General features: G+C 47.1%; 1 protein-coding gene across 40 annotated transcripts in view; it reads right to left on the bottom strand.

The window, feature by feature from the left end:
* NRXN3 (neurexin 3) overlaps positions 1–25,420 on the bottom strand; it is a 1,022,019-nt gene that overhangs the window by 367,101 nt on the left and 629,498 nt on the right. For 2 of the 40 annotated variants that reach the window (XM_037394495.1, XM_037394496.1), the window contains exon 1: positions 6,225–6,582. The exons of 35 other annotated variants lie outside the window; for them this stretch is intronic. In XM_037394495.1, coding sequence (XP_037250392.1) covers positions 6,225–6,468 — 244 coding nt within the window. In that variant the 5' untranslated portion in view covers positions 6,469–6,582. Of the gene's footprint in view, positions 1–6,224; positions 6,939–25,420 lie in introns of those variants that run through there. 3 more of the 40 variants (XM_037394507.1, XM_037394508.1, XM_037394506.1) reach the window with 3 other exon arrangements.

Below are 25,420 nucleotides of genomic sequence, written 5' to 3'. Positions count from 1 at the left end.
ATATCTGTGGCTGCCTGCCAGGGATCTCAAAGCACACAGGCGCACCAGGGCTGTTCACCTCACCTAAGAGATAAACGGTTTTCTCTTCATTTCACAGATGAAGAAAATAAGTCAGAAAGAAAGGTAATGTTTCACCAAGGTCACACAACAAATCGGTGCCACTGGTCAACAGCACGTCATTTTGTGTGCAGAGGTTAAGCAGAAGACATGAAAACCACCTTTTTCTCTCTAGTACAAATGACCTTTCATAGTTATCAATGTCCACCAGAACAACAGAAATGCAAAACCGAAAAATGTCTGCCAAGCAGCACAGGACTGCCATCCTGGGCAACGACGCAGGGTGCTAGTCCTCATAAGGCACAGCACATGGAAATGGAGAAAATGGAAGAATGGCCATCCTATATACTTCCCAGACAAAACTTTGGTTTCTTGCACTTAGAAGCTCCAGCTCTTTACTCAGTTACCATCTGTCTGGCAAACCATGGAACTTCCTCACTGCCAGCTGGAGAATATCCTGTGTGGTCAATATTCCCACCTTAGATGACCTAGGTACTTCTTCCTGCTTCTAGTGAGACCTGTGTAAGGAATCTGAAGCTTCCAACAGCACAGTATGTACTAACTCAGTGACTACTGTAGCATTGTTCAAGCACGTATTTTCATGCTGTGGCAAAAGACAAAAAAAAAAAAAAAGGAAAAAAAAACCCAAGGAAAACTGGACAGCACCTTTAAGAAAAATGTCTGCTATTTTTTAAATTTAGAAGTATTATAAAAAGTAACATTACCATTCTGCAGCATTCTGACTGCATAGCTTGTGTCACATAACCCAATATTCTTTATAACTTCAATGCCTATACAAAGCATACAGCAGAATCCTTCATCTGTCTTTGAAATGCAGTCACCTCTGCAGTAGGATGTGGCAGTTTGCTTGACAAGTTGGGGCTATATTACCCAAAAGCAGAAATGATAAAGAGAAGAAGAAACCTCTCCAGTCTAAATAAAGGAAATATAAAGAGGCAGAAAGCCCTGATCTAATTCTGACTCAGGACCAGCATTCCTACTTTTACAAAATGTGCTGTGAGATACTGAGCCAGCACAAAGTAGCTATCAATCAGAAGAGTTGGGTGATTTTTTTTTTAAAACAAGCGTCTTAAGAGACTGTATCTTCAGCAGCATGGGTCTGAGCAATGTTTCAAAGAGCACAGAGACATGTATTAAATCAGAATGACAAGGTTCAACAATAACGTTACATTTATGTTCTGGATCATAAGATCACTGGGATCTCCCAGGATCAAGTACCAGGTGAACTGACTTAAGCTTCAATTTTCAGATCAATGCAAGCTATTCCAAGTTGGGAACAGGTAATACTGTGCACAGAATGAGAAGGCAAGGCACCTGATCAGCGTCTGTTTCATACAAAAGCATGCAAAGAGTAAGTCAAATAATAGTAACCTCGTTTTGAGGAAACAGCCTTTGCGTATGCCAGGATTTTCCTGCGTTTAACTATGGAACCCTGCACTTTCTCAGAAGAGCTACAGAGACTCAGGACACGGGGGGCAACTCTCAGCTATGATCACTTAAACATGGGACTACTGAGTTTGGATGCTTAAATTTCTCGATAGCCAGCTTGAGACAATTTAAGCAGACTTCACCTTTCTTTAAAAATATTAGTCATTGTTAATGTCTCTGAGGAAGGGAATGTAAACAGTCAGGCATACAGAATCACTAGTCTTTGCAAAAATATTAGGTGTCATTGTTGTCAGGAGGCTAGAGGCAAGCCACAAAAAGTAGATAGACTCCAGCTTTTCACCTTTGCAGAACTTAACTGCAACCCTAATTTCAGCTCTGAATGAGGTTAATTTTACTGGATCACTGACTGCTCTGTATAGAATGTTTTTTTTCCCTTTTGTTAAAGCTACCAACCTTTGCTTGAAGTAATCTCCTGATGATGAACAGGGAAGGTCCTGCTCGGTACTGAGGAACAGGCAGTGCCAAGGACTGGGAATTAGTTTTCTATTTTACAGAAAAGGTAGGACTGCAGTAACAAAGACCCTTGAGATGAGGAATAGGTCACACTGGAGGAGCAGCAAGGAGTAGGGCATATGTATTGTAGAGAGGGTACACTGTCACAGCTGTATGTGGCAAGCTTTGATGCTGTTTTGCAGAATACCTGCCTATTTTATGGAAACACTCTTGATTTATCCAAGCATTTGTTCTTATTTTCTAATTTTAAAAAAGACATAAGAGATGGACATAGTTCATATAAACGACAACTTCTAAGAATTAACTAAGGCCTGAGAGTTACAAGATCTGGTGACTGTTGACTGCCAGTCCTCACCTCACGACAAGCCTTCAATTTTTGCTGTGGCTTGTGCAACAGCCTGAGCAAGCCTAGTCCCCACGAAGTGAAAACCAAAAGAGAAATGCCCCCGTGCAGCCATTGCTCCCGCAGCTGCCCCTGCACAGCAGTACTCTGAAGGCTGGGGCAAGCTGCACCAAGCATCACACGTCACCTCTGTGCATCCCTGGTCCCAATCCATTAAGGAGGGCCAGAGAAAAAAACAGCTGGAGGAGGAAAGCAGAAACCAAATTAATTCATCACTAAGACAAAACATGCACAAATCTCTTCATTTTGTCTGTCAACCAGAGGCATGCATTATTCATTAGCTGAGGTGATGAGGACATGGAAAGAGGGGCTGTGAAGCCACTGCTGCAGGCTCTGGTAAAGCAGCTGACCCGGCAGGGTGCTCAGCAGCTAAGGGGAGGCAGGAGGACTCTGCACCTGTGGACTTCCAATAAACACTGCCCCAACTTTGTTCCACAGTTGGATTTTTTCCCCTGCCTCTGTCCCACAAGCCCTTAGTGAAAAAAAAAGGAATCCTGGCTTTCCCTTTCTATTCCTCAGGGAGAAAGATTCTGCCTGTCCAGGAAGGTCCTCACATGAAAAAAAGTTTCCTTCTGGCTTGTTGAAGTTCTCTGCCTGGCCAGTCTCACTGCCCTGCTGACAGGGAGGTAAACCTGTTACAAAGACTTTCTCCTTGAGAAGATGCGCTGTGCCAAGTTTTACATTTGCAGATTGCAGCTCAGCTACCGGAAAGCAGCAGCTCAGTGATTTCAGCATTAACTCTCGTAACCCCAGCACTGTCACGACTGCCGGGGCACGGTCCCATTCAAGTTAAGCCACAAAAAGGTTTTTCCACTGATTTTAAAGGCGCACTAAACACAGACTCCAAACAACCATTCACTGCTTGTGTGACACTTACTTTTCCTTTGTACTAGATAATAATCTGCTTCTTCAAACAGATTGAAATCCACTGGGATGTAGAAGAAAAAAAGGAAAATACAGTTTAAATATAAGACTAAGTCCCAGTGGTCAGCACTGTGGGACTGGGAGGAAGCACAGCAGGGTGGCCAGGATCCTGACCTGATTCCTTCCGAAACCAGTATAAATGTAGCCACGAAGCAGGGCAGAAGTCAGAATGAATTATTTGTTTCCCTTTAGCGAAAAAAAAAAAAATAATTAATCAGAATCACAGGAAACACAGGGAATGCACGGCCTTCCTGGGATCTGACTCTTCAACACTGTCACGGATCCAAATTCCAAGGGCCTCTGTCGTACAACAGTAAAAGAAAACACAAAAATAAACCATGCATGTGTTTACAAGACCAGCTGTCTCTGTGGTCTCTTTTTCCTCTCTCTCTGTCCCCCTCCCTTAACTCATGGCCAAAGGGGGTTTCCATGCCAGCTTTGCTACATGACATGATTAGGAAAAAAAAAAAAATTAAAAAAATCTCAGGCTGGTTTATGTACCAGCCTGAGCTCCCCAAGCTCTCCATTTCCCTTGATTCCTTACTGCAATGAGGACACAGAAAAAATGCCTGTCTCTCACTGAAGTTGATAACAGCTTTTGCTCAGGGCTCTTAAATGAGGCTTTGCTGGGCTTTCAGGGCAGATGGAAAAGTCATCAAGGAGAAAAGAACTATCATTTCTTGGCCAGGAAACAGACTATGGACTTTCCTGCAGACTAGTGCCTGCCTTTTACATCAAGGCTAACCGCTATCACATTTTGCAACATCCTTCCCTCCTTTCCTCACAAGTGACCCACGAGCCAGACTTTGCTATCCCCTTCCACCACAGGAGCACTCAGCTACAGAAGCATGTCTGTGTGGGACCAGAAAAACTGGTGTCAGAAACGAGGGAGAGAACCACTTGAAAGAATGGAAGGGAGGGGAGAGCCCTGGGACAGTTGGTTGAAATGCCGCATGACATGGCTGCAGTAGGCACTAGGAGGATGTGCTGGCAGGGCTGTGTCGGGGTTACAGGGATACTGAAACCCGGAGCATCACAGATAAGCACTCGGATGACCAGCACAGCAGTCTGAAGAGTTCAAATGGCACACTGATGAACAGACCTCCAATTAAGGCTATAGGTACCCTGGCAGAGTTGTAGAAGGAGCTCAGTACTGCAGGTCTGAGCCAAGGCGCATTGGAGAGGGAACGGGCTCAGGAACAAAGCCAGGAGGCAGATGCTGCGGGTCACAACTGAGCACCAGCAGAGCAGGGCTGCGCTCGCAGGAGGTGCTTTGGCAGCACTGCTGGAGGGCATGGGAAAAGGGTGGCTGGGAGCACTGCGGGGCAGGTTGCCGGTGGTCTGGCAGTGCAGGAAGGGGGAGCCCAGGGAGCTGCAGAACAGCACCGCGCTGCAGAGGCAAGGGTTGGGGACCAAAGTGGCACTGGGCGACATGGGTTGAGCTGGAGGTGCGCAGCCAGGTCTGCAGACACAACTGGCAGTATCCTGTCAGCTTATCAATCTTCCACTTCTACCCCAAAGTTCACATCCATCCCCGAAAGCCAGAGAAACACATCCAGGCCCCACACAGGAAGGGAACCAGTGCCATGTCAGGCATCAAGACCATCTGTTAAGCACCACCCATGTGAAACTCAGTTACAGGTTATTAATCATTAGCAGCAGGAGCCCTGTTATTTGCAGCGATACTCAAGGAGCATGCGAGAGAGCCCCTACTGTGCTGAAGTGAGGGATATGAGGGATCAGCCAGTCCCTGCCCCAAAGGGTTTCCAACAGGAATAGCTAAAGGAAGGCGAAGGACAGAGCAGAGTGCAAGTGCAGAGACTTTAGTCACCTTTCCAGTACATCGCTATGTTTGCCTAAAAGGTGGCAGAGCAGAGGTGCTGCGGGATTCACACCTTGGCCAGAGCTGCCCCTGACCTGCAGCCTGCAGGGAAAGGGCCAGGCCCTGGCCTGCCCGCCCTATCTGGCTGATGTGGCTGAAGGCAGAAGCCAATGGACCAAGAATAGAGAAGGGAAGGTGGAGATGTGGGGGAGCACCCAGGCCAGCCAGGTCCGGGCCAGCTCCTGCCAGGGCGGGCAGACTCAGAAAAGCTGAGCAAGAGGCAGTGCTGGGCTGGCTGCTGAGCATTGCTCAGCATTTCAGGGGCAGGATGCTGGCAGGTCACCCCGCACCATCCCCTAGCATCCCTGAGCCCCTCTTCCCCTTCTCCCTCGCTGCCAGAGTAGAAAACCACTCCCTGTTATTACCTGCCGCTGGGTTTCCCTGCCAGGCACCCAGCAGGGAGCCGGGGTAAGGACATCTCGCCTTTTCCTTTGTACATCCTGAGCCGCCCGGCAAGTTCCCCAGGGCGGGGGGCGAGCGAGCCCACAGGCAGGGCAGGGGGCAGGCAGGGCAGCGGGGTAGCAGAGCAGGGGGGAGTCAGGGTAGAGGGGTGGCAGGGCAGGGGGCAGGCAGGGCAAGGGGGTGGCAGAGCAGGAGGGTGGCAGAGCAGGAGGGAGTCAGGGTAGGGGGGTGGCAGGGCAGGGGGCAGGCAGGGCAGGGGGGCAGGCAAGGCAGGGGGCAGGCAGGGCGGGCGTCCCCCCGCCCCGAGCTGCACGGACCACGTCAGCGGGGCCGGGAGCCACAGAGTTGGTGCTCCCCTCCCGGAAGACCCCCAGCCCCTCAGACACACACACCACCACCCCCCGCCCCCGGGCCGGGAAGTTGGCTTTGGCAGCCCGTCCTCAGCCGTGGGCTTTGCTCGGGGAGGGGGCAGGGGAGGAAAGGGAGGTTAATGGGGAGTGGAGCTAACAGCAGGAATACGAGGGGCTGGGAGGACCCCCCCTTCCCCGGAGTCACAGCCATCGTCCCTGCTCCCCCTCTGCTGCTCCAGCGGCTCTGCAAAAAGGTTAGAAAGAAACAAGAGTGGGAACCCACCGTGTCCTCCTCGGAGGGAGACAGGGGAGCGGTAGATAGAGATAGGCACAGAGTGGTGCTTGCTGCCGTGGAAATGATGCTCATACTGAGCCTGAGATACAGACGAGGAAGAGGAGGCAGAAGAAGCCACGTTAGAGGAACTCCACACAGAGCTGACGATACATCCCCAAAAGAGGGAGCACATCCACAGGGTCCAGGCGGGGCGGCGTCCAGGGCAAATGCTGGGGTCTATTCTCAGGTGCATGGTCAAGGCACAGGACACCTACAGACGGACAGTCTGAATTCCAGCCAGGGAGAGAGGATAAGGTTCATGATGCCAGGGGACCCATGCTAGCAGCAAGAAGAGTCGTTTCCGAGGCTCTAGCGTGTGCGTGTGTGTTCAAGAGGCAAAGAGACAGTATGTGTCTGTGCGAGAGCGAGCGCTGGGAGGGAAGGGGAGGGAAGGGGAAGGTTAGGAACCACACACAGAAGAATAATACGCGCCGTTTCCCAGGGCTGGAGCTACTGTGCCAGGAGCCCCGCGGCCGCACGGAGCCTCCAGGAGAGCGCAGGGAAGCCGCACATGTCAGCGGGAGGGTCCCGGAGCTTGCACTGGTCAGGTTCCTCCAGGATCAAGGGGTCCTTGAGGACTTTTCCCTGCCTGCGAATCTCCGTCTCTCACTTTGCGGAGAGGGACTATTAAAAACGAAAAAGAAGAAATAAGCCAGAGACCCCAGGTAAATTTTTGATTTTTTTTTTTTTTTTTTTAATCCCAATTCCAGGGGGGGTCTGTTGCTTCTCCACTAGCAAGTTGTTGCAATGCAGAACTGCTGGGCACACACACACGCGCACGCACACACACAGATCTGGGGTGTTATCCTCCTTCCACCGGATCCAGGCGACCGAGGGCTCGAGCCGATTAACCCTGCACAGCCGGGGAGGGCAACGCCAGGTCTTCCCGGGCGGGCGCGGCGGAGCGGCGGGGGCCGGCGGCGCGGTAGGAGCGGGGCGCGGAGCTGAGCCGGGGGCGGGATGCTGGCGGCCGGCGCGCCAAGTGCGGGCAACTCGGCGGCGCAGGTGAAGCGCAGCCGGGCGGCCGGGGAAACGACTCCACGAATGGGCGAGCCGTATGCAAATATCCCGGCCCCGGCGAGCCAATGAGGGCGGCGGCAGCTCTCCGCAGAGGGACTGGCTGGCTCCGGGGGGAGGCGGAGCCGGGGGGCGGCACCGCCCCCGCCATTCATGCGCCGCTGCCTTACACACGCGCCCGCCGCCCCCGGGCCCCGGCCGGCCCCGCGCTGCCGCCGGGGAACACCCGCACCACGGACGCGATCGCTCAGGAGCTCCCGGGGCAGCGCCTCGCACCGGGCAGCCCACGGCGGGTGCCCACCCCCGGCAGCCGCCGGCGAGGCGCGCAGGGGCGGCCCCGGGCGGGCAGTTGTGCCCCGGCCCGCCGTGCCCCACGCCGCGCCGTCCCAGCGCCGCTACGGCCGCCAGGCGAGGGGCGGCAGCGGCTACGCCCCTTGCCCTCCGCACCGCCCTCACAGCCTGGTCTGTGTTTTGGCTTGTGCAGCTGCAACAATCGGCTGAGCCCAAACAGGCACCGTTGCGCTTAATCCTGCCCGAGCGAGGGCTGCGGCCGGAGTTTGCGGCGCATAAAGTAACAAATAGACGCGGTAGCATCAGCGGGTGATGTATCGCCTATCAATTTGCACGGCAAAAATCCCCTGCCACTCGGGGGGAGCCAGGCACCGACCGGGAGGTGACTTACGTGACATCACGCAGCGAGGAGCTTTGGAAAAGGCACTCGGTGGCCCCAGGACCCTCCTGGCACTGCCTGCCTCCCTCCCTCCATGCATCCCCTCCGGCCGAAATAAACTCCTCCTGACTGGGGGGTTTCCTTGTCATCCCCTCCAGGTCTCTGCCCGCAGGTGTGCAGGCATGTGGCCCAGAAACTTACTTGGCTCATTTCATAAGTATTTCCCTAACACAGAGATGCCGTGTTTTCGGTCATTGATCTCCATTTGGTCCAACACATCAGCAGCTTGTAATGATCAGCCCAAATTGCACGCCTGATAACTTCTAGCTGAGAGTGATATGCTTGTAATTTATTTTCTAGTAACTTATACGATGTGATCTAAATCAGGGGCTAGAGCAGGTAGAAATACTTCAGTGTTTCGCTGGGCTTAATCAATGATTGTGGACGGTAAAGCTGGAAAGCAAGAATATTACTTTCAAATTTGTCCAACATCTGCCACCTAAGAATCTCAGAGTGCTTTAAAATCTCTTATTAATGAAGCCATTCAGCAGCTTTAGGTATTTGCTGTTTTGCAGATAAGGAAGCAGAGGCTCAGAGGCGTTGAGCCGGTAAGTGACTGATAGACACGGGAACTGAACAGAACAGAGGCAGAGATTGTCCATCCTAAACAGTACATGCTGTTAGTGTAAACGTTTGACTGATTTGGTGGCCGTTTGTTAGCTTTATAGGGTGAATATCAGCCTTCCTCACACCGTGGCACGCAGCCAGCGATGGGGTGACCTGCAGCGTGGATGCCTGCTGGCAGGTTTGCAGTGCCACGCGCAGGGCACCAAGCGGTTTTATCTGGGCGAAACAACTGTTCCTGGCCCTGAGTTTTGCTGAGGAAACTGCAGGTGCTGCCATATGCGTGGTGGGATACCCAGAAGTATCCTGGCTTCATGAGGAAGCCGCCCCCTTGCTCCTAACGGTACTTGGGAGAAGAGGGGGAATGTCACCTGGCATATCACTTCCAAACGGCTGCCTGCCAGCCCGTGAGGACATTGCTGGCATCCACGTTCAGTCCCTCACCACAGAAGTCCTGACTTTCACCCAGTCTGCAGACAAAGTACTCTGAAATATTTATTGTGTAGTTAAACTGTAGGGGGCTTGATTTAGGGGAAAGGAGGAAGGATGTGTATTAAATACACATCATGGAAAAGCTTATTTGTAAAATACGGGAAATCTGCTCCAAATAAATTTCAGACCCAGCTAGTTATCAGCAATGCAACAAAGATCCGCCTTCCATCATTTTACTTTCTTTTTCTCTAGCTACAGCATTACAAAAAGGACAGAAGATACACACATTACAGGACCAATGCCTTAAAAAGGGGCTACACATCTAAACACTGAGGACTCAATGCTGCTTGTCTAGAACGTAGTGGTAGAGAACTCATTCATTTGTATGGAAAATGGATGTGGTTTAGGAAGCACAGTTCTTGAGTGAAGAGCAGGGGAACTGCACAGATACACTCCTTGCCACTTCCCTGTAACTATTTGCCATGTTGCTGAAATGGGAAAAAACAGAAGAGGCACTTTCTTTGTTGACTAAACTATGGTAGCATCCTTGAGTTCTTAATTCCCCTTTTAAAGTCCAGCAGATCACATCCTCTTCTATTCTCCATACCTGAGCCCCTGGTCATGCTGGCCACCTCCTGAGCTGCTGCGGGAGGCAGAGCCCTCAATGACAATAAATTACCAAGCTCCAAAACAAACCACATCCTTTCCTCAATCTGCCACCAACCCTTCCCCACATACAGAAGTACCAGCTTAGGTGCAGGAGGCATACCAAGGAGGCAAGCATCACTTCAAACTGCCCTGGCCAGAGACAGAAAATGCCCAGTAGTCCCTCAACAGGAGAAAGACCTGCTGTGTGTTGTCCCTGTGCTCAGGAGTTGTCCCATCTAAGTTCTGCCTACCAACCTTCCTTCCCTGCAGCCCACTGGGTAAACCACCCTAGGCAAAAAGGAGAAAGGCCAAGAAAGCCAAACTGCAGGAGTACAGCATAAATATAAAAATAAATAAAACAAAGGAAAAACTGGGAAGCTGGCTATAAATACATCATAGGGTTCTGGTGACACCGTAAAGTACTGGAACTTCACTCTGCCTTGCTTTATTAGGTGTTGGTGGATGTATTTACTGCCCTGTAATTCACAGGTGGCTCATTTATTTAGCAGCAGCACTGCAGGAAGAGGGCAAATTTCAACTGCAGTTTCCCCTCTTGGGTGGCAAGGGGAAGTTTATAGCCAGCAGTGAAGTCTCAACATTATTCCCACCAGATTTACTTCAAAAGAGGCATTGTTATTGTCCTATTAGTTTAGTTCATCTGAGAAAACATACAGTCATTCTAAATGCCCCATGTCTTCAGAACTGAGATGGGTGCCTTGAAGGATGATGATTCCCATCATAAGTTGTTCCCTACAGATGTGGGAAAAGTAGTCTTATTTCTTACATAGCTGCTTCTTTTACTAGAAGAGGGGAGGGCCACGATATTCTGCAGAAATGAGAAATAATAAAGCAATTGTTTCTGAGTTTTAGAATCCCGGTAAGAGAGCCAGTTGGCTTCAAGCCCAGGAAAAGTTTTTACTCTACCTTATTTGTGTCAGCAAGTACAACTCTATATTTCCTCGTAATTCGTAGCTGTTAATTACTTTGCTGCACTCGGGACTGAAAAAGTCAGCTCTGCTCTAAAATCACGGATCTTTAAACCTGGATCCAAAAGGGGAATCTCCATTAGCTTTTAGCCATACAGGGTGACAGCCAGAGAGGTGACAGCTCTGGCTCCCCCCAGCAGACCTGAGCGAGGTACAGCGTTAGCCAGTGTACTGCTATATAATAAGGTTAAGAAAATAAAGTCTGTTAGAACAGCCTGTCACCCAAAAGTTTTTCCCCAGACTGAACTGTTTCTCTCAAGGTTCAAAACAGTCCGTCCCCACACCCTTTTTTTTATTTTAAATGATCTTTTCTAAAAACAAGAAGGAGGGTGAGAACAGATTCCGCTTATTATCTTAAAATAGAGTCTTAAATGAAATAAAATGAACCAGAGGGGTTTACATGGTGTGGAGAGCATAGGGCTGGCATACAGACACCTTTGTCTTTAGCAAGCTACTCCAAATATTGCTGAGGACAGCAGTGACCAGAAGGCTGGTAACTTCCTCAGCACTGCCAGCAGAATTAACTGCTCTGAGACTAGTCCCTGGTGTCCCACTGTCCTTGTCATCACCGCCTCTCTGCAGGCAGCCTCGAGAGGCAGATAAGACCCGGTGGCATCAAAGAATTATCAGTGTCTGCTCATCCAGAGGGAAAAGGAAGGGTTGCTTCAGGACAGGGCTGAGGACCACGCACACAGCTGCTGCTATGCAGTACTTTTTTCTGCCTATAACCAACTCGCTGCAGTCTCTGTAGTTCTCAGTTTTATTCTGTACTTTTGAAGAAAACTGCAATCTTTTCTCAGGCTTCTGTGCTTTCCTTTAGCGACCAGCAAGTCCAGTTACCCACAAAAGTTGAGGCATATGCCCTACACATGACACAGGGCAGGTCTAATCCTCTTTTCAGCTCAGCTGCAAGGGACCACACTTTGCTGCAAGCAACTAATACAGCAGCTCTGGAGCCTGGTTTTGTTCTCATTTATGTCAAGGTGAGTAAATTCAACAGAGCCAGTGGATTGACATCAGTGAAGGGAGATCTGACCCTTGACGTTCATTTGCGAGAAGAGAAACGCAAGCTCATTACAGCCAGTTAGCCTTGGCTAGCAGTAAGTTAGCCAAAAGCAACAGTAACTGCTGGGAGCTTTGACAGAAGATGAAGGACACAAATTCAGTTCTGTCAGGCATCCAGTTTAAGGGCCAGAAACCTTACAAAATTCAGGCTGTTGTTTTCTGGAATTTCAGACCTACTGTCCTACGTTAGTGGGAACAAGCAAGAACAAGCATGGGACACACACACAAATATAGCAATATATCTCATTTTGATAAGCATTAATTAATTATAATTGGTAAAGAGGCAACATCAGAATTTGCTAATGCAAGCTGACAACATGTTAAAATCGCCCCTCTTTACTAGATAATGTATAAAGACAAATCCAGTGTGCTCAGCACTACATAGACAGAAGCAGAGAGTCCCTTCCTCAGAGAGGTTACAGACCTGCTGGAAAGGCACAAGCCAACACACATTGGACCAGCTTTATAAGCAAACAGTATCTTTTTGGCTTGTCTGCTAGTCTGTGAACCTAAGAGAACGGAAGGCTTAGATACTGGCAATAGTGGCTTCACACAGGAGCGACTAGCGGAGCTGCTTTCAGCCCTGAGCTTCTAAGTTTCCTTCCAGTCATCACTGAATGTGCTACAGAGATACCCCTGGCTACCTGCACCGAACACCAGCAAGCATCCTCTCTTCTAAAGCTGCCTCAGAAATTAGGACAAGACCCTTCTCACAGCTTGGACCCTCTACCAGATCAGTAATTATGGATGCGCTTTGTGTTAAATGAAGGATGCTTATGTGTGGTTTCCTTTAGTCATCATGAGGAGCTTCTGCTATTCAAGTACCCGTCTCCCCTTTTCTCTCACAAACACCTCGGTCCCTGCCCCCGGGGTACTTTATCAAGGTGGGCTGAGCAGGCTCCTGACAGGCAGGCTCATGTCACAAGAGAAAACCGATGTGTGCAGCTGTGGAACTGCTGCCACCCCTTTCACTCTCAGTAGAAGCTGGGCTCAATGGCAGCTGTTCAATGTCTTGTCAGGCAGAGAAACAGAACCTGCTTCTACTTCTTGTATCATTTTAGGCAATGCGACTTTTTATCAAAAGTTTGTTCAGACTCAGAAAGATTACAGAAACCAGAAGACCGGCCAAGTTTGAAGAAATCAGGGTTGCCCACTGCTTGACCTTAGCTAGTTATTGAATCACCAGTGAAGGAAAAGGAGCCCGATGGTTTACTTTCCTGACTCTTCTGCCACAGAATTCATGCTTCAGTACCTTTACTGCCGATGTATCACTAAGGATACTAGAATAAAATGGTAGTGACCTGTAGCATGCGCTAAGAACTGATTTTCATCATTCAAAACAGCCCTCTCTTACAGGACTTTCTAACCAACTCTAGGATATTATGTTGAGCCAAATTCATCTCTAGCACAGCTCCTAGCAACTGATAGTATGGATGCAAGTAGCTACTATGTTTATGAAAATAAAAAATATTTGTGTACCTTGTTCTCCCTATGGTTGCAATCAGTGTAGGCAGGTCTAAGGTGAAGGAGAACAGCCTGTTCCCAGCCTGGGTGTGAGCCTTGCCTGGGATAAGACGCTGCTGCAATCCCTTGCCTTTAGTGACTGTCACAGCAGCAAGAGGTTAGACACACCAGCGGATCACAGAGGAGGACCTGTGACCTGCTGTCATCTTGGCTGTATCTGTTCTGTAGATCAAGATCTCCGAGGTCTGCCAGTCCAGCACCTTACACACCAGTGCTAAATATTAGCACTGCAGAAATAACATTTATGCCATGAATTCTTAGTGTGGAAGAAAAGAGCTGGGAAATTATTTTTGAAGAGCTCTGAGTTCTCAAACTTAAATGGTACCTGAAAGACTGGAGTAGAAAAGAGACAGGGAACAGACAGAGTTAAAATATCTGCTGCGATAAATACGGACCCTATTTTAATTTTTACCCGTGAAAGCAGAAAGGAGACTTTTATTTTCCTTTTGCACTCAAAGAAATCTTCTCTGACACAGAAAGGAAAAGCTGGAAAGACTGTTGGTTTTCCTCCTTTAAGGTGGTTTCTGTGCTAATGAAAAGCTAACTAATGCACACTGTGCACAGGCTCCCCTCTGCTTTTCTTCTCTCTTCCACCTATCATCTCGCCGGGCTTTTGCCTGTAATCACCTGTTCATCTCGCAGCAATAACTGCCATGTGACCGGTGTTTGTTGCAGTCTCCGGACCGCCAAAAAAAGAATTAAAAGAAAAGCAAACAAAGAGGTAGGGGGGAAATCTTCAATGACACAAGTGCCTCACTGCCAGCCAAAGAGTGAAACGTCTCCTGTGGGCAAGCCTGTTCGTGTGGGAGCTGCTGGTAGGTGTAATTTCCGAAGATGTATACCTTGTCAGTGTGCAGAAGATGAAGAGAAAAAGCAGGTCAGAACTAAAAAGACTGGAAGGACAAAAGATGACACTGTGGGGAACAACTCTTCTGCTTTTTACCCTGAAAGACCCTGTGCTGCACAGTCTGGCAAACCAACTTACTGGCTAACGCATCAGGAACAATAAGACCATTAGATGGCCTTCTCCTCACCCAAGGGAAACAGACACTTTTCTGTGCGGTGCCTGCGATACGCAGCCTGCACGGGGTGGTACACGATGTACAGTGTCATTGCTTTCAACTACAGTAGAAACTATCTTTTTCCCCTCCAAGTAACTAGGCTCACAATAGACGAGACAGCCAGGATCTTCAAGAGGCTATATAGTCCATCTCTCTGCACCGAGGCAGGATAAACTTTACCTACAACATTCTTGGGAATGTTGTCTAACTTGCAATGAAGAATCAAAGTCTCTGGAAGCAATATACACCAATGCTCAACTTTATCAAGAGAATTGTTTTTCCTTTTCATAAATCTGCTGTAGTCAAAGGAGTTGCTTGTGACGCCTATAAATTACAAATGCATTAATCAAGATATAATTCATACTAGCTTTCCTCGTGCCTAGACATAAACATACTAAAATACTGTAACTAACAGCAGTATATAATATACTGCAACACCGTAATGGTATGTACAAGCATTTCACTAAGCATGTGAACAACATGACCACCAAATGGGCAAATAAGATGTGGCAAGTTGCTTGTAGGAGGCATCCAAGAAACAAAAAGTTGCAACAAAGGACAAGATAAGCATAAAGGATGCAAACAGTCAGGGCCTCCTGTTGAATACCCAAGCAGCACGACTGGGGAAAAAAAAAAAAAGAACAAGAGAAGCGGCACAGTTAGCAGTCGAAGATCCCACTTTTGAGAGAGTGAAAGTAGTGTTAAAACACCAGGTATGCAAAAAGGAAACTGGATACGGAAGATGACTTCATCTTTGAAGCATCACTTCCAACTTCTCTCCTCCTTCTGCAGCTAAGACCATCAAGGACCATAGCTGTCGGTGCTAACTATAAAGAATCAGCTCTATGGTACTGTATAGTCACAGTTAATTCAGGGCATAAATGATAAAGACTAACAGTTTTGTATACAAAGTAATAACTAACGATAATGATTAGGAATTAACCATTAGCATAAAGTGTGTTGTTAATTAATGAGTGCAGTAAAGTTTTGTTTTAAAGTTTAAAACTGGCCTGATTTATCAGTCTTCTAAACGTTCCGCTCCTAGCAATCTGTAATTCTCTAACAGACACACACACATTTTCAGTTGCAGTATTGTGGTCTGTTATTTCTTGCCCTATCATAGAAGAGAGCTTGACTCCATCCTCTTTACAGCTATCATTTACATATTCGCAGACTTCTGCTATGTCCCTCCTCCCTAGACAAGGATATTTGCTTTATTGTCACGTAGAGATCCATGGAGTTTAATCTGTGCACATTATTGCTGGTTTTCTGGAGACTTTTTCCAAATATCTACATTTTTCTTGCAGTGCACCCAGACTGGGTGCAGCCTTTTGGAGGAGGTCTCATGAGCACTGCATACAGAAGAAGTTTTTTCTACAATTACTTTTTACAATTAATACAATTACTTCACGTATCTCATTGATGATATTCCTATTTACTTTACCTGTAAGACATTTATCCCTCATGCATAGAAGGAGGGCTCGTATTATCACCCTGCTAGCTACTTCCAGTTTTATATTCTATAACATGGAAAACACGGCTAAGCCCTGGTCCGTGAGTTCCTAGACCTTTTTCATTGAGGTTTTTGAAAGGTTTTGCAAAATTCAGAAAATGCAGCTTAGGTCATTGTAGCATTACACTGGGATGGGTAGTACAGCACCAACTACTTGTTCCCTGCTGGTATATTTAATACTGCTGAGGACAGGCCCTGGTTTCAAGGCATGCAACACACCCACGCAAACAAACCAAAACAGATGGAAGCAGAACAAACTCCAGGTCCATTTACGGCAACTGATCAGAGGACTTACTGGGATGTTTGGTCTCCAGCAGAGAAGCTCAACAAAAGCACAATAGTGAGAATAAACGTAAGGAGCGTGAACTGCTTTAAAAACATCTCTCCCCTTGTGAAGCACCTCACTCCTATCATTCCCCAGGGTCTCCAACCCCACTCCGCCCGCACAGCTCCTCCAGCACTGCAGGTCTCCCGAGACACCAGCAGTTTCCTCGTGTTGTCAAATCCTCCATCCTGCCTGTGATTCAGTGTTTGCGCTAGTCACATGGATGCTAAAAGCCTCCTTCCTCAAACTGAACACTTCCCTTTACCCAGCACCCTTGTCTCTGAGCAAAACAGGAGGGAATTTGTGTAGGGGGAGGCACCCAGCAGCAATAAAACCCCAGTGGAGCTGCAAACGCTGACACCGGAGCAAGTGCAGACATCAGGAATACATGGGCTTTAAGCACCAGGCAGCTGTGAAAATTGGCAAGTGGAAACAAAGAAGGGGAAGGAGCGATACACTCCCCACTGATAGGCTGTATAGAACAGATAAGGCGTAACTGCTCCCAGCACGGATGTACTACTTATTGGACAGGACAAACAAAAAATTCCAGCTACTCATTGTAGAAGTGCCAAGGGAAAAGCTGACGATAGGGATCCAGGGATTACGTTTAGTCAGATGCATACAAACACGTGTGCACGCACACATATGCATACTTGTATTCCTGCTTCCCTCTCAACTCTGTAGCCTCTATATCTCTTCCTCACACTATCAGCCAGGGACAGCTACTGAAGAAAGCCAGAAAAAAGGGAAAAAAAGGAATGCCTGCATAACCCACAGATGGAGCTCACTTGAAGAATTATGGTTGGTTTTTTTCTCTTCCTTCTGATCTTCTGGTTGGTCACACAAAAGCTGTCTTCACCCTGGACCAATTCATCCCTTAAGTCACCACTTATGGTATAATTAGGTCTACATAGTTTTAACGAGATGTCACATTTCACCCCCCTCCCCTTTTCATCAGTCACCCAAAGTGAGCACTCAGGATGGTAACACACAGTCTGTTGTTGACTCCCCCAGGGTACTGCCAGCAGTGTGGTGGGGATTGTGAGGGTGAAAGAAATCTGAGTGGTCTTCAGGATGACTAACTCTGAATCATTTGTTCCTGTCGTCTTCTCTGCATCTGATCTCCTCCTGCACAGAAATCAGAAGGCACCTATTCTGTGACAGCCCAAGCTACCAGAAATCCCCCAAAGAGGCAGAAAGCAGTATGTGATCAACAGAATAAACAGACACACAGGTGCTCTGCATAACACCTCTTCTTGCACTGAGATGCGTCTTACCCACCACCAGCCTCTATATTACATGTAATCCTCCGAAATGTAGCAGCAGGCAGATGAAAAGAGGACATCTGATATTCCTGGCTACCTGAAAACACGTTGTTCTACAAGCAGCAGAATGACAGAAATAAGTGAGTAGGAAATGAGGCTTCATGTTTCCCCTTTGTCACCCCCTCCCCCCACATCCACCGTATAACGTCACCACATCACCCTCAGCTCCCCCTTCATTCTCTCACACTCCCTCCTCGGATTTTTGTCATATTTCCTTACCTCCCTGTAACACCTTTCCCTTCCTTCCCTCCTGTCTCGGTTGGGCAAGGAGGGGGCAGCCTGCACTGGGGCAGGTTCAGAGCTGCCAGCCCGCCAGCTGGTGGACCAGCTCTTATGCCTCATCAGGGACAAGGAACAAGTTCTGTAGGAAATCAGGATCTCCAGGGCTTCAGTGCTCCTGTGAAATGTGGTGGTTGCTGGCCAGGCAACCAAAGGGGTGACAGCCAGACAGACTGATTGCAGAAGCATCATTTCCTTAGAAAACCCGACTAAAATAACACTGCATCGCCAGGCTAGAGCAGTATGGCCTCAAGCAGCGTGACAGCTGAAGTTGCAGGTTGTCAGCTTCTCACTGTGGGCAAGAAACCTTTTGTAGGAGGAGTAGCAGAGCCAAAGAGTATGGTATGAGGGCACGGGTAATTCACGTCTTAGATCTGCACTACATATATATGGTAATGAAGCACGGTTTAGTTAAAGGATGACAGAAATAGCAGCACCAGAAGGAAACCTTCAAAGGTGAGTAATTCTGTGCCACTTTGATCAAGCATTACTATCCATTGGAAATGGGGGATTTCATCTAGTGTTGGCAACAGGACCTAGACTGGCTAGAACACAAAGGCAGGGAGACTGCTTCTCTTCCCAGCCCGCAAACATTGCTTTGGTGTAAGAGCCAACCACTCAGAAACTGCTTGGGGAAGAGAAATAATTTATCTACTGCAGTTTGAGGTAGCAGGAAGATATTATACAGAAGTAAATCTCAAAACTAGTATGACAGCGTGTTTCCAGATTCTGGGGGGGGGGGGGGGGGGGGGGGGGGGGGGGAGGGGAATAAGTGGCATGTGAGGGGAGCCCCCAAACCATCTGGCTGTTTGTGGGTTCTCTGAGACGCTTTGATCCATCTCCAGAAACACTGCTGAGCTTTGAAGAACATAATAATGAGATTTTAATCTAAAGAAATACGTCCCTGAAAAGCTTCTGCTTTCAACAGAGGACCATCTCATCGTTTGGGTTTGCCTTTTCCCAGCAAGCTGTATTGCAACAAATTGCTCTCATTACTGGGTTTTCTTAGGTTGCTAGTTACAGGCTGAAAATAATATGTATCTAGATGTTTATGCAGAGCTTATTGTAGCTTAGGTTGCATAAGTCATGGTAAAAAAAGTTTATAGGGTTAAAATTAGACTAGACAAAGCACTGAGACTAACCCAGGCAACAATTCCACATGTACAAGTAGGACAGCTGGCATTTAGCAGGTATTTTTACCTCCATCCATCTTCATTTTTCTCCGCCTCTATCTCCCATCTTTGTAATTGCCCATCCCATCCTGCACAGGAACACACACAGGCTCACCCACTCACTCCCATTTCTTCTCTTGCCAAGAAGAGCATCCTGCGTGGGATTCAGTCATTTGTTGTCCACAGAACTTCTGGTGTGTGCCTCTCTAAATAGCTGACATCTGGAGGAGCTAGATGCTACTTATACCCTCCTTAGCACGATCAGATGCTGCTAAAGAATGTGAACAAAATGCCTCATTTTTTAAATATCTTCTCTTCACGCCCTCTCCTTCTAACAGTTTGTTGTGGTTTTGTTTTTTTCTTGGTATTAACAGTCCACTACATATAGTGATCATCTTTCAAAGCCGTTGTTCTCAGGGACACAAAAAGACCAATATAAAAGTATATACTGGTAATAATCAACTACTTCTGCTGTCCAGCACTCACTTCTATAACATATTCAGTGGTTTTTAGGAAGAATGTATCACTCTAGAACCCTGCTGTAGAGATAGGTACACAACCCAGGTACCCATGGTGGCATTCAAGTTCTTAAATTACCAGACCCCCTCCTTCATTATTCAACAGACATCTTTATTTTTACAGCAACTAAAACAGGGGGTTCACAGCCTACATAACCTTCTAGCTGTACAAATATGTTTCACTAAATGATTCTTTCTGCCTCACAAACAAATCAGGAGTCCACAATAACATGATCTTGTAAATAAACACCAAAAAGGAATGCAGAAAGGGGAAGATGCTACACTTATTTCCAGCATGCCTCAATTCCGAATGCTTGATTTTACAACAAAACCCAAAATCACTCAGAGCAGTTTTGTTGTTGGCTTTTTTAACATTCTCCCTCTCACAAATACCTATCTGTTCATGTGCATGTGTCATCTTTACTTCAATGGAGTATGCCTTTATTTAAAAAATACAGTTAGGACTATATACATGCCTCGAGTCACCCAGGCAAAAGAAACACAAAACAGCCAGCAAAGTGACGGGTAGCACAGATGCACCTAAATTGATTAAATTGCTGTTGCTAGAACACACACGCTGCAATCTCCTTCCCTTTTGGATTATTCAAGGTACCCTGTCATTCTTCTCCAAACCTTTCCAAAGCATTCTTGTTAGCAGGTTGAGAGAATTAAGTTAAGTTGACTCACCAATATTAATAGGTGTCCCTAATTCAATAGCAGCATGTTCAGAGAATGCCACCTGCCTTCTCTTTAAGCAAAAGATACCGAAAAACAGCCAACAGCTAAAATTAGACACACCTGTTTTAACAGTTGTTTCAGCAGCTGGACACCAGGATGTGGATCAATAAGATTTACTCACAGCTTTCTCCCCTCAGAGCCCATAGTGCGACTTTAGTGCCTCATTCCATGTTTAGAGAAATTTGTGTTGCAGGGGACAGTGTGAATGAATCAACAAAGGTCAGGGTGCTCTTCTTCCCCATTGCTGGACCTCACTACAGTGCAAGAAAAACTGCCTATTCAGTGGACTATGGGATCAAGATATGCTGGTCTCGATCTAGTAGTATACAAGGGCAAGAACCTGAACCGTATATAAACCAATGCAGTGGTAAGCTGCAGGTATCATAAAACTGCAGGCTTGTGAGGTCTGTACCCTTCCATTTGCTGCAAGGAGTTGTCATTGCTGACAGTGGAACAAGGGAATCCTGCCAATTTTTTCTATTACTGATCTTGGAGTAATCCAGGCAACAAACAAAACCCACTTCCCCAGCATCTAAAGCACAACTGTCCCACCAGTTGTCTTCAAGTTCAATGTGCAGCTCCACTGCAGTAACCTATGTTGTGGTGGAAAACACTGAGATGTTCTAAAAGAACTGACAGTAAAGTAAAAGACAAAAATCAATTAGATATTACTGAAATTCCACTTTAAGCATTAGCTGGAGCTGCTTCCAAGCTTCTATATCTGACTAAGTTGCTTGAGAATGCCAGTATCTTGTCCTGAAGGGAAGATGCTATTTCCTAAAGTGACTGTATTTCACAATCTAGTCCTGTTTGCCTTTTTCCCCTCAGGCAAAATCGGTTTATACACTGTTGTCCAGAGCCGTTTATTCCCAACCCAGTGACAACCCCTCTGGTGTGACTGTGGGACCAAGTGGTAACAGGATCAGTGAGATGCTCTAATGCTCTATACTATGAAGGAGTATGCAATAACAGGAGCTCCATGAACTTGCGTTGCAACTAAAAAAAAAGACACGAGAGAATTCTCAAGACAGTTCTCAACGTAACAACAGGCCTTGTACTCTTAGAGTTCCCATATAAGCAGAAGCCATACATTAGTGGACATAAGTGCACTCAGGTATACAAAAGTAAACATCTCCCAGAGCATGCGCTCATCTGTGCGCTCCCCTGGGATGGGTGCCTGTGGTTTCAAAGAAAAGGTACGTGCACATTCATGCATATAAATCCAGACAGGTAGAACGCACATCTATGGAGATCATATAGAATGTACAAAAAGGTATGCCAGCGTACAACTGTGTCCACACAGCTCTACAGCCAAGCGAGCAGCTGCCTCAGAGCACACTGCACATCATCTGGCTCCCATCAAACACACCTCAGATTTTCTCTTTCAAACAGAAAAGGGAGAGAGACGACGTGGCTGTCAAACCCAGTAATAAACGCTTGTCAAGAGCATTTCTGATGGGATCTAAAGGCACTTGGAGAAATGGGGCCACCACAGTCAAACTGCACAAGTTGAACCCAAGAGCAGTGAAGACAAAGAGAGATGGTGACACGAGGGCTTTTCCCCTCTTCCTGGAAAATAATGAACAAATCCTTCAGAGTGATTACTCTGTTACACTGGCTGGCCCTGCTCTCAACTCTGTATTAGACAGAAGACGCTCCTATCTTCCCTCAAATTAAATGTGCCTGGTAAAAAGTGATCAGAGATTGGCACTATAATTACCTTTCCTCATTAGAAAGAAAGCCCTGGACCTGACTGAATATGACTTCTCTGTCAAGGCCCCTTTTGGGCTGTAATAGTACTCAACCAAAATCAACGGGCACAACACTTCATGTGAACAAAACAAAGCAACATATCAAGTAATCTTGTCTTTTTATTTGCTTTTTCTAAGCCTGCTAAGTGAGGTGGGAAGGTGCCAAATTCCTTTTTAACTTGTATAAATGCATCTAAATGTCACAGAAGAGCCTTGTTAAGGGAAAAGCTTTCCAAATGTTTTTCTCTCCTGTATCTAAAATGGATTGCTCTTTTTTTTTTTTTTTTTCTTCTTTTTAGATTAAAAAAGACACACTCTCCCAGACCACTGCCCGTCACCATTCCTGGGGCAGCTGGCTGCAGCGCCCCGTGGCTGAGCTCCCCTGCTCTCCTGCAGCAGCACTCACCATAGTGCAGGGCACGGCTCTGTCCGGGGAAGCCAGGGAGGAGGGTGAGCATGTAGGTAACGACAAGGCTGAAAACTCTTCCAGCTAGGGCATGAGCAGACCTCAGGGACTCTTCTGTGACAGAACAGATGGGCTCCTTCATTCTTTTAAAACGCGTTTGAAACTTATTCGTTGCTTCGGTTCTTTTCTATTACTGTGAGCTTGAAGATGGTGTCTAATCCTGAAGAGCTGTGACCCTGGAGACTGCAGCCCTGCCACAGTGAGGGCAGTGCCGAGACCTTGCTGATGGTGCAGCCAGGACAGCTTGGTTTAAAAAGTGGGAACGGCTCAATCTTCCACACTGGTGCTCATACAGATATGACTCTTGTAGATATAGCAGGCTGAGAAAGATGGGTGGTGTGGTAAATCGTTATGGGAGCTGCGCGTGACAGCAGAGGAGGGCAGGCAGCACTGGGTAGCCTACAGAGTGGAGAATTAGGGAGAACTGCAGAGTCCGACTGTGCTTGGTGGCCTCAATGAGTCAGCTCCTTCCCTTTCAGTACAGCCAGCCATGGTCCTTTCATCATCCCAAAGGTCACTCCTATTTCCTCGGTCTGGCTCATTCCTCTGTGTTCTCAGTTTAAAAAAAGGAGTATAAAACAGATCTTTGGACTATAGATCGCATTTCTGATTTTACCAGAAAGATGTCAGGAGAAGCATCCCGTTTTGTTCTGCTGTCAAATATAGGGCTCCCAGAAATTATCACATCCTATAGTCTGTTCAACAACACATGCTGCAGAATGGTGTTACTGTGCAGCGGCAGGAGCAGAACTGTGTTAAGGCATTACAGTATCCTGCACCACTGTCAAGTGAGATGTGTGGTACCAAAATGGTATGGCATTTAATCAGACAAAACTTATTCTCCAAGTCATTATATAATCTACAGGAACACTGCAACTAAGAGCAGTGCCAGCCACCAAATTTAGGAGAGCTGGCATTGCAGAAGGGGAACCTCGGCATCACTGCAAACGTACCCTCTGCAAGCCACCCCTGCACGTGATTCCACTGCAACCTAGTCCATCCTTGGATCCTTCTGATGCCCAACTCAAGAGGGTCCTTCTACACTGGAAAAAATGAAGTCTTCTCACAGGTCATTTTCCTTTTTCACCATCTGCCACGGTCTACCCATTCCCAAGCAGAAATGTAGGACTTTCCATTCCAGGCTGCAAGCCAGAAGCTCAGACTAGTAAAACTACCAGCTTCTCAAGTCCAATCTGGGAACTGGCCCCTCCAGTGCAGAAAGATTTTAATTTATTTATTGATTTTTATTTTTATTTTAGCACTACAGCATTTGTTTTATTTGCCTTTTCCTTTTCGATTTGGGGAAGGGGAAAGGAAAACTGGGGGGGGTGTTTTCATGCTTTCATCTGTAATAGCTAGAAAATCTTTTCAGAAAAAAATAAATGAGCAGATACAATGACACGCCGTGTGCCTGCAGGAGCTCAGATTTTAAGATACACATCAGACACCAGTGGCCTCAAAATTAAATTATGCACTAGCAATAAAAAGACATCTCACATTTAAAAACAAACCAGGATTCTTTATCAGTGAATATTTCAAAATCTCTGTTCTGCAGAAGAATGTCCAGGTGTTTGCCAGGCAGATATAACAGAATGCTGCTTCACTGGAGCAGTGTTTAATTGCTGTGATTATTTAAATATGCATCTATTTGCCTTTGGATTGAAAAAATACAAAGCTAAAGTAGAGTTGGTTTGCGGCCCCACTGCTAGTTACTAGCATCTAGGTAAATGTACTACCTCATTCTAGGTAAAACTTCGGTAGGCGGCAGTGCTTGCCGTTGCACTGCTTTGACTTTCCTGAAACTAACCTTCCCCCAGGAATCAGACTTCTTCTGTCTTGCCTCTCCTGTCATCACCCACCTCTTTCCTTTTTCTTTTTCCCTTCCTCATCTCCCTGTTTCATGGGCTACAAGGGGACAAGGAGCAAGTGCACCAGATGCACAACCCTACTGCTTTGCCTTGCTGCTGGGGGCACTTCTCCATTTCGGGAAACAGTCCCACTTCACTACTGCTGGCTGCCACCTTATTTGCATGAGAATGAGCTATGCAGCCACGTTACCTCTCCTTTTCTGCAATACCATAGTCTGCTGATGAGCCCGAGTAGTTTTAAACAGGGCTAAGCTTTCTCTCGTGCCCTCTTGCAAGCTTGGTGCTCTGCCAGGCAGCTGCAGAATGGATGCATTGCATGCTGAATATTCCCCTCACGGCAGTCCAACAGCGGCTCCGAGGGGGAGGCACATTCAAGCTCCTGCAGCTAAAACCTGGCAAAAAGAATGAGCTCTCCTGCTGCCTTGAAAATGATGGATGTACACAGAGGCTGTGCACAACCTACAGCCATATGATCCCCCATGCTGTCCCCTGGAACCCGGTGCACAAAATAAATTGCCACACAAGGAAACATGCTCAGGAGCACTGACCTGAACGCTACCTGGAACAAGCAGCAACGTAAAAGGTAACGTGACGCCCCTGCACAGGATCAGCCTTTGCTTGTAGGGTGTGTTTATAAGTCTACATATTCATATATTAGATTCATGGCTGGCATATTCAAGGGGATGGCAGGAGATAACGTGGCTTTTTCCATTTAGATAGGATTAAAAGCTTTTACGGTGGTTCAGTGCTTCTTGGGAAAAACAACCATTTCTCCCACAGATCTCAAGAGATAGCAGGTTCCAGTCTATCTGGAAATGGTGGCAACAGTCCTTCTTTCGATACTTCCACTCTAAAAGGAATCCTGTAAAATTATATCTATTTTCTCACCTTCTAGGAATTAACCAGATCAAATATGCTTGACCACCTGATGAGAGGGAAGTGTTGGGTTGGTTGTTTTTTTCCCCCTAACTGTAATATCTTAGACCTGAGAGAAAAGTTGACGTCACATCCAGCAGTAGAGACAAAATCACAAAAAACTATGCCGTTTAACCTCAGCAGTCCCCTTGCAAAAGCAGCTATAAGAACCCCTGGCCAGTGTGATCCCAGCAGCCCACATATAATTCACCTCCATGATGTCCTCAAGCAAGAGTTAGGCATTTATA

This window comes from Falco rusticolus, chromosome 7, assembly GCF_015220075.1.
Source record: "Falco rusticolus isolate bFalRus1 chromosome 7, bFalRus1.pri, whole genome shotgun sequence".
Lineage (NCBI taxonomy): Eukaryota > Metazoa > Chordata > Aves > Falconiformes > Falconidae > Falco > Falco rusticolus.
Note: the sequence above shows the minus strand (reverse complement) of the source record. Positions and strands in the feature narration are given on the sequence as shown.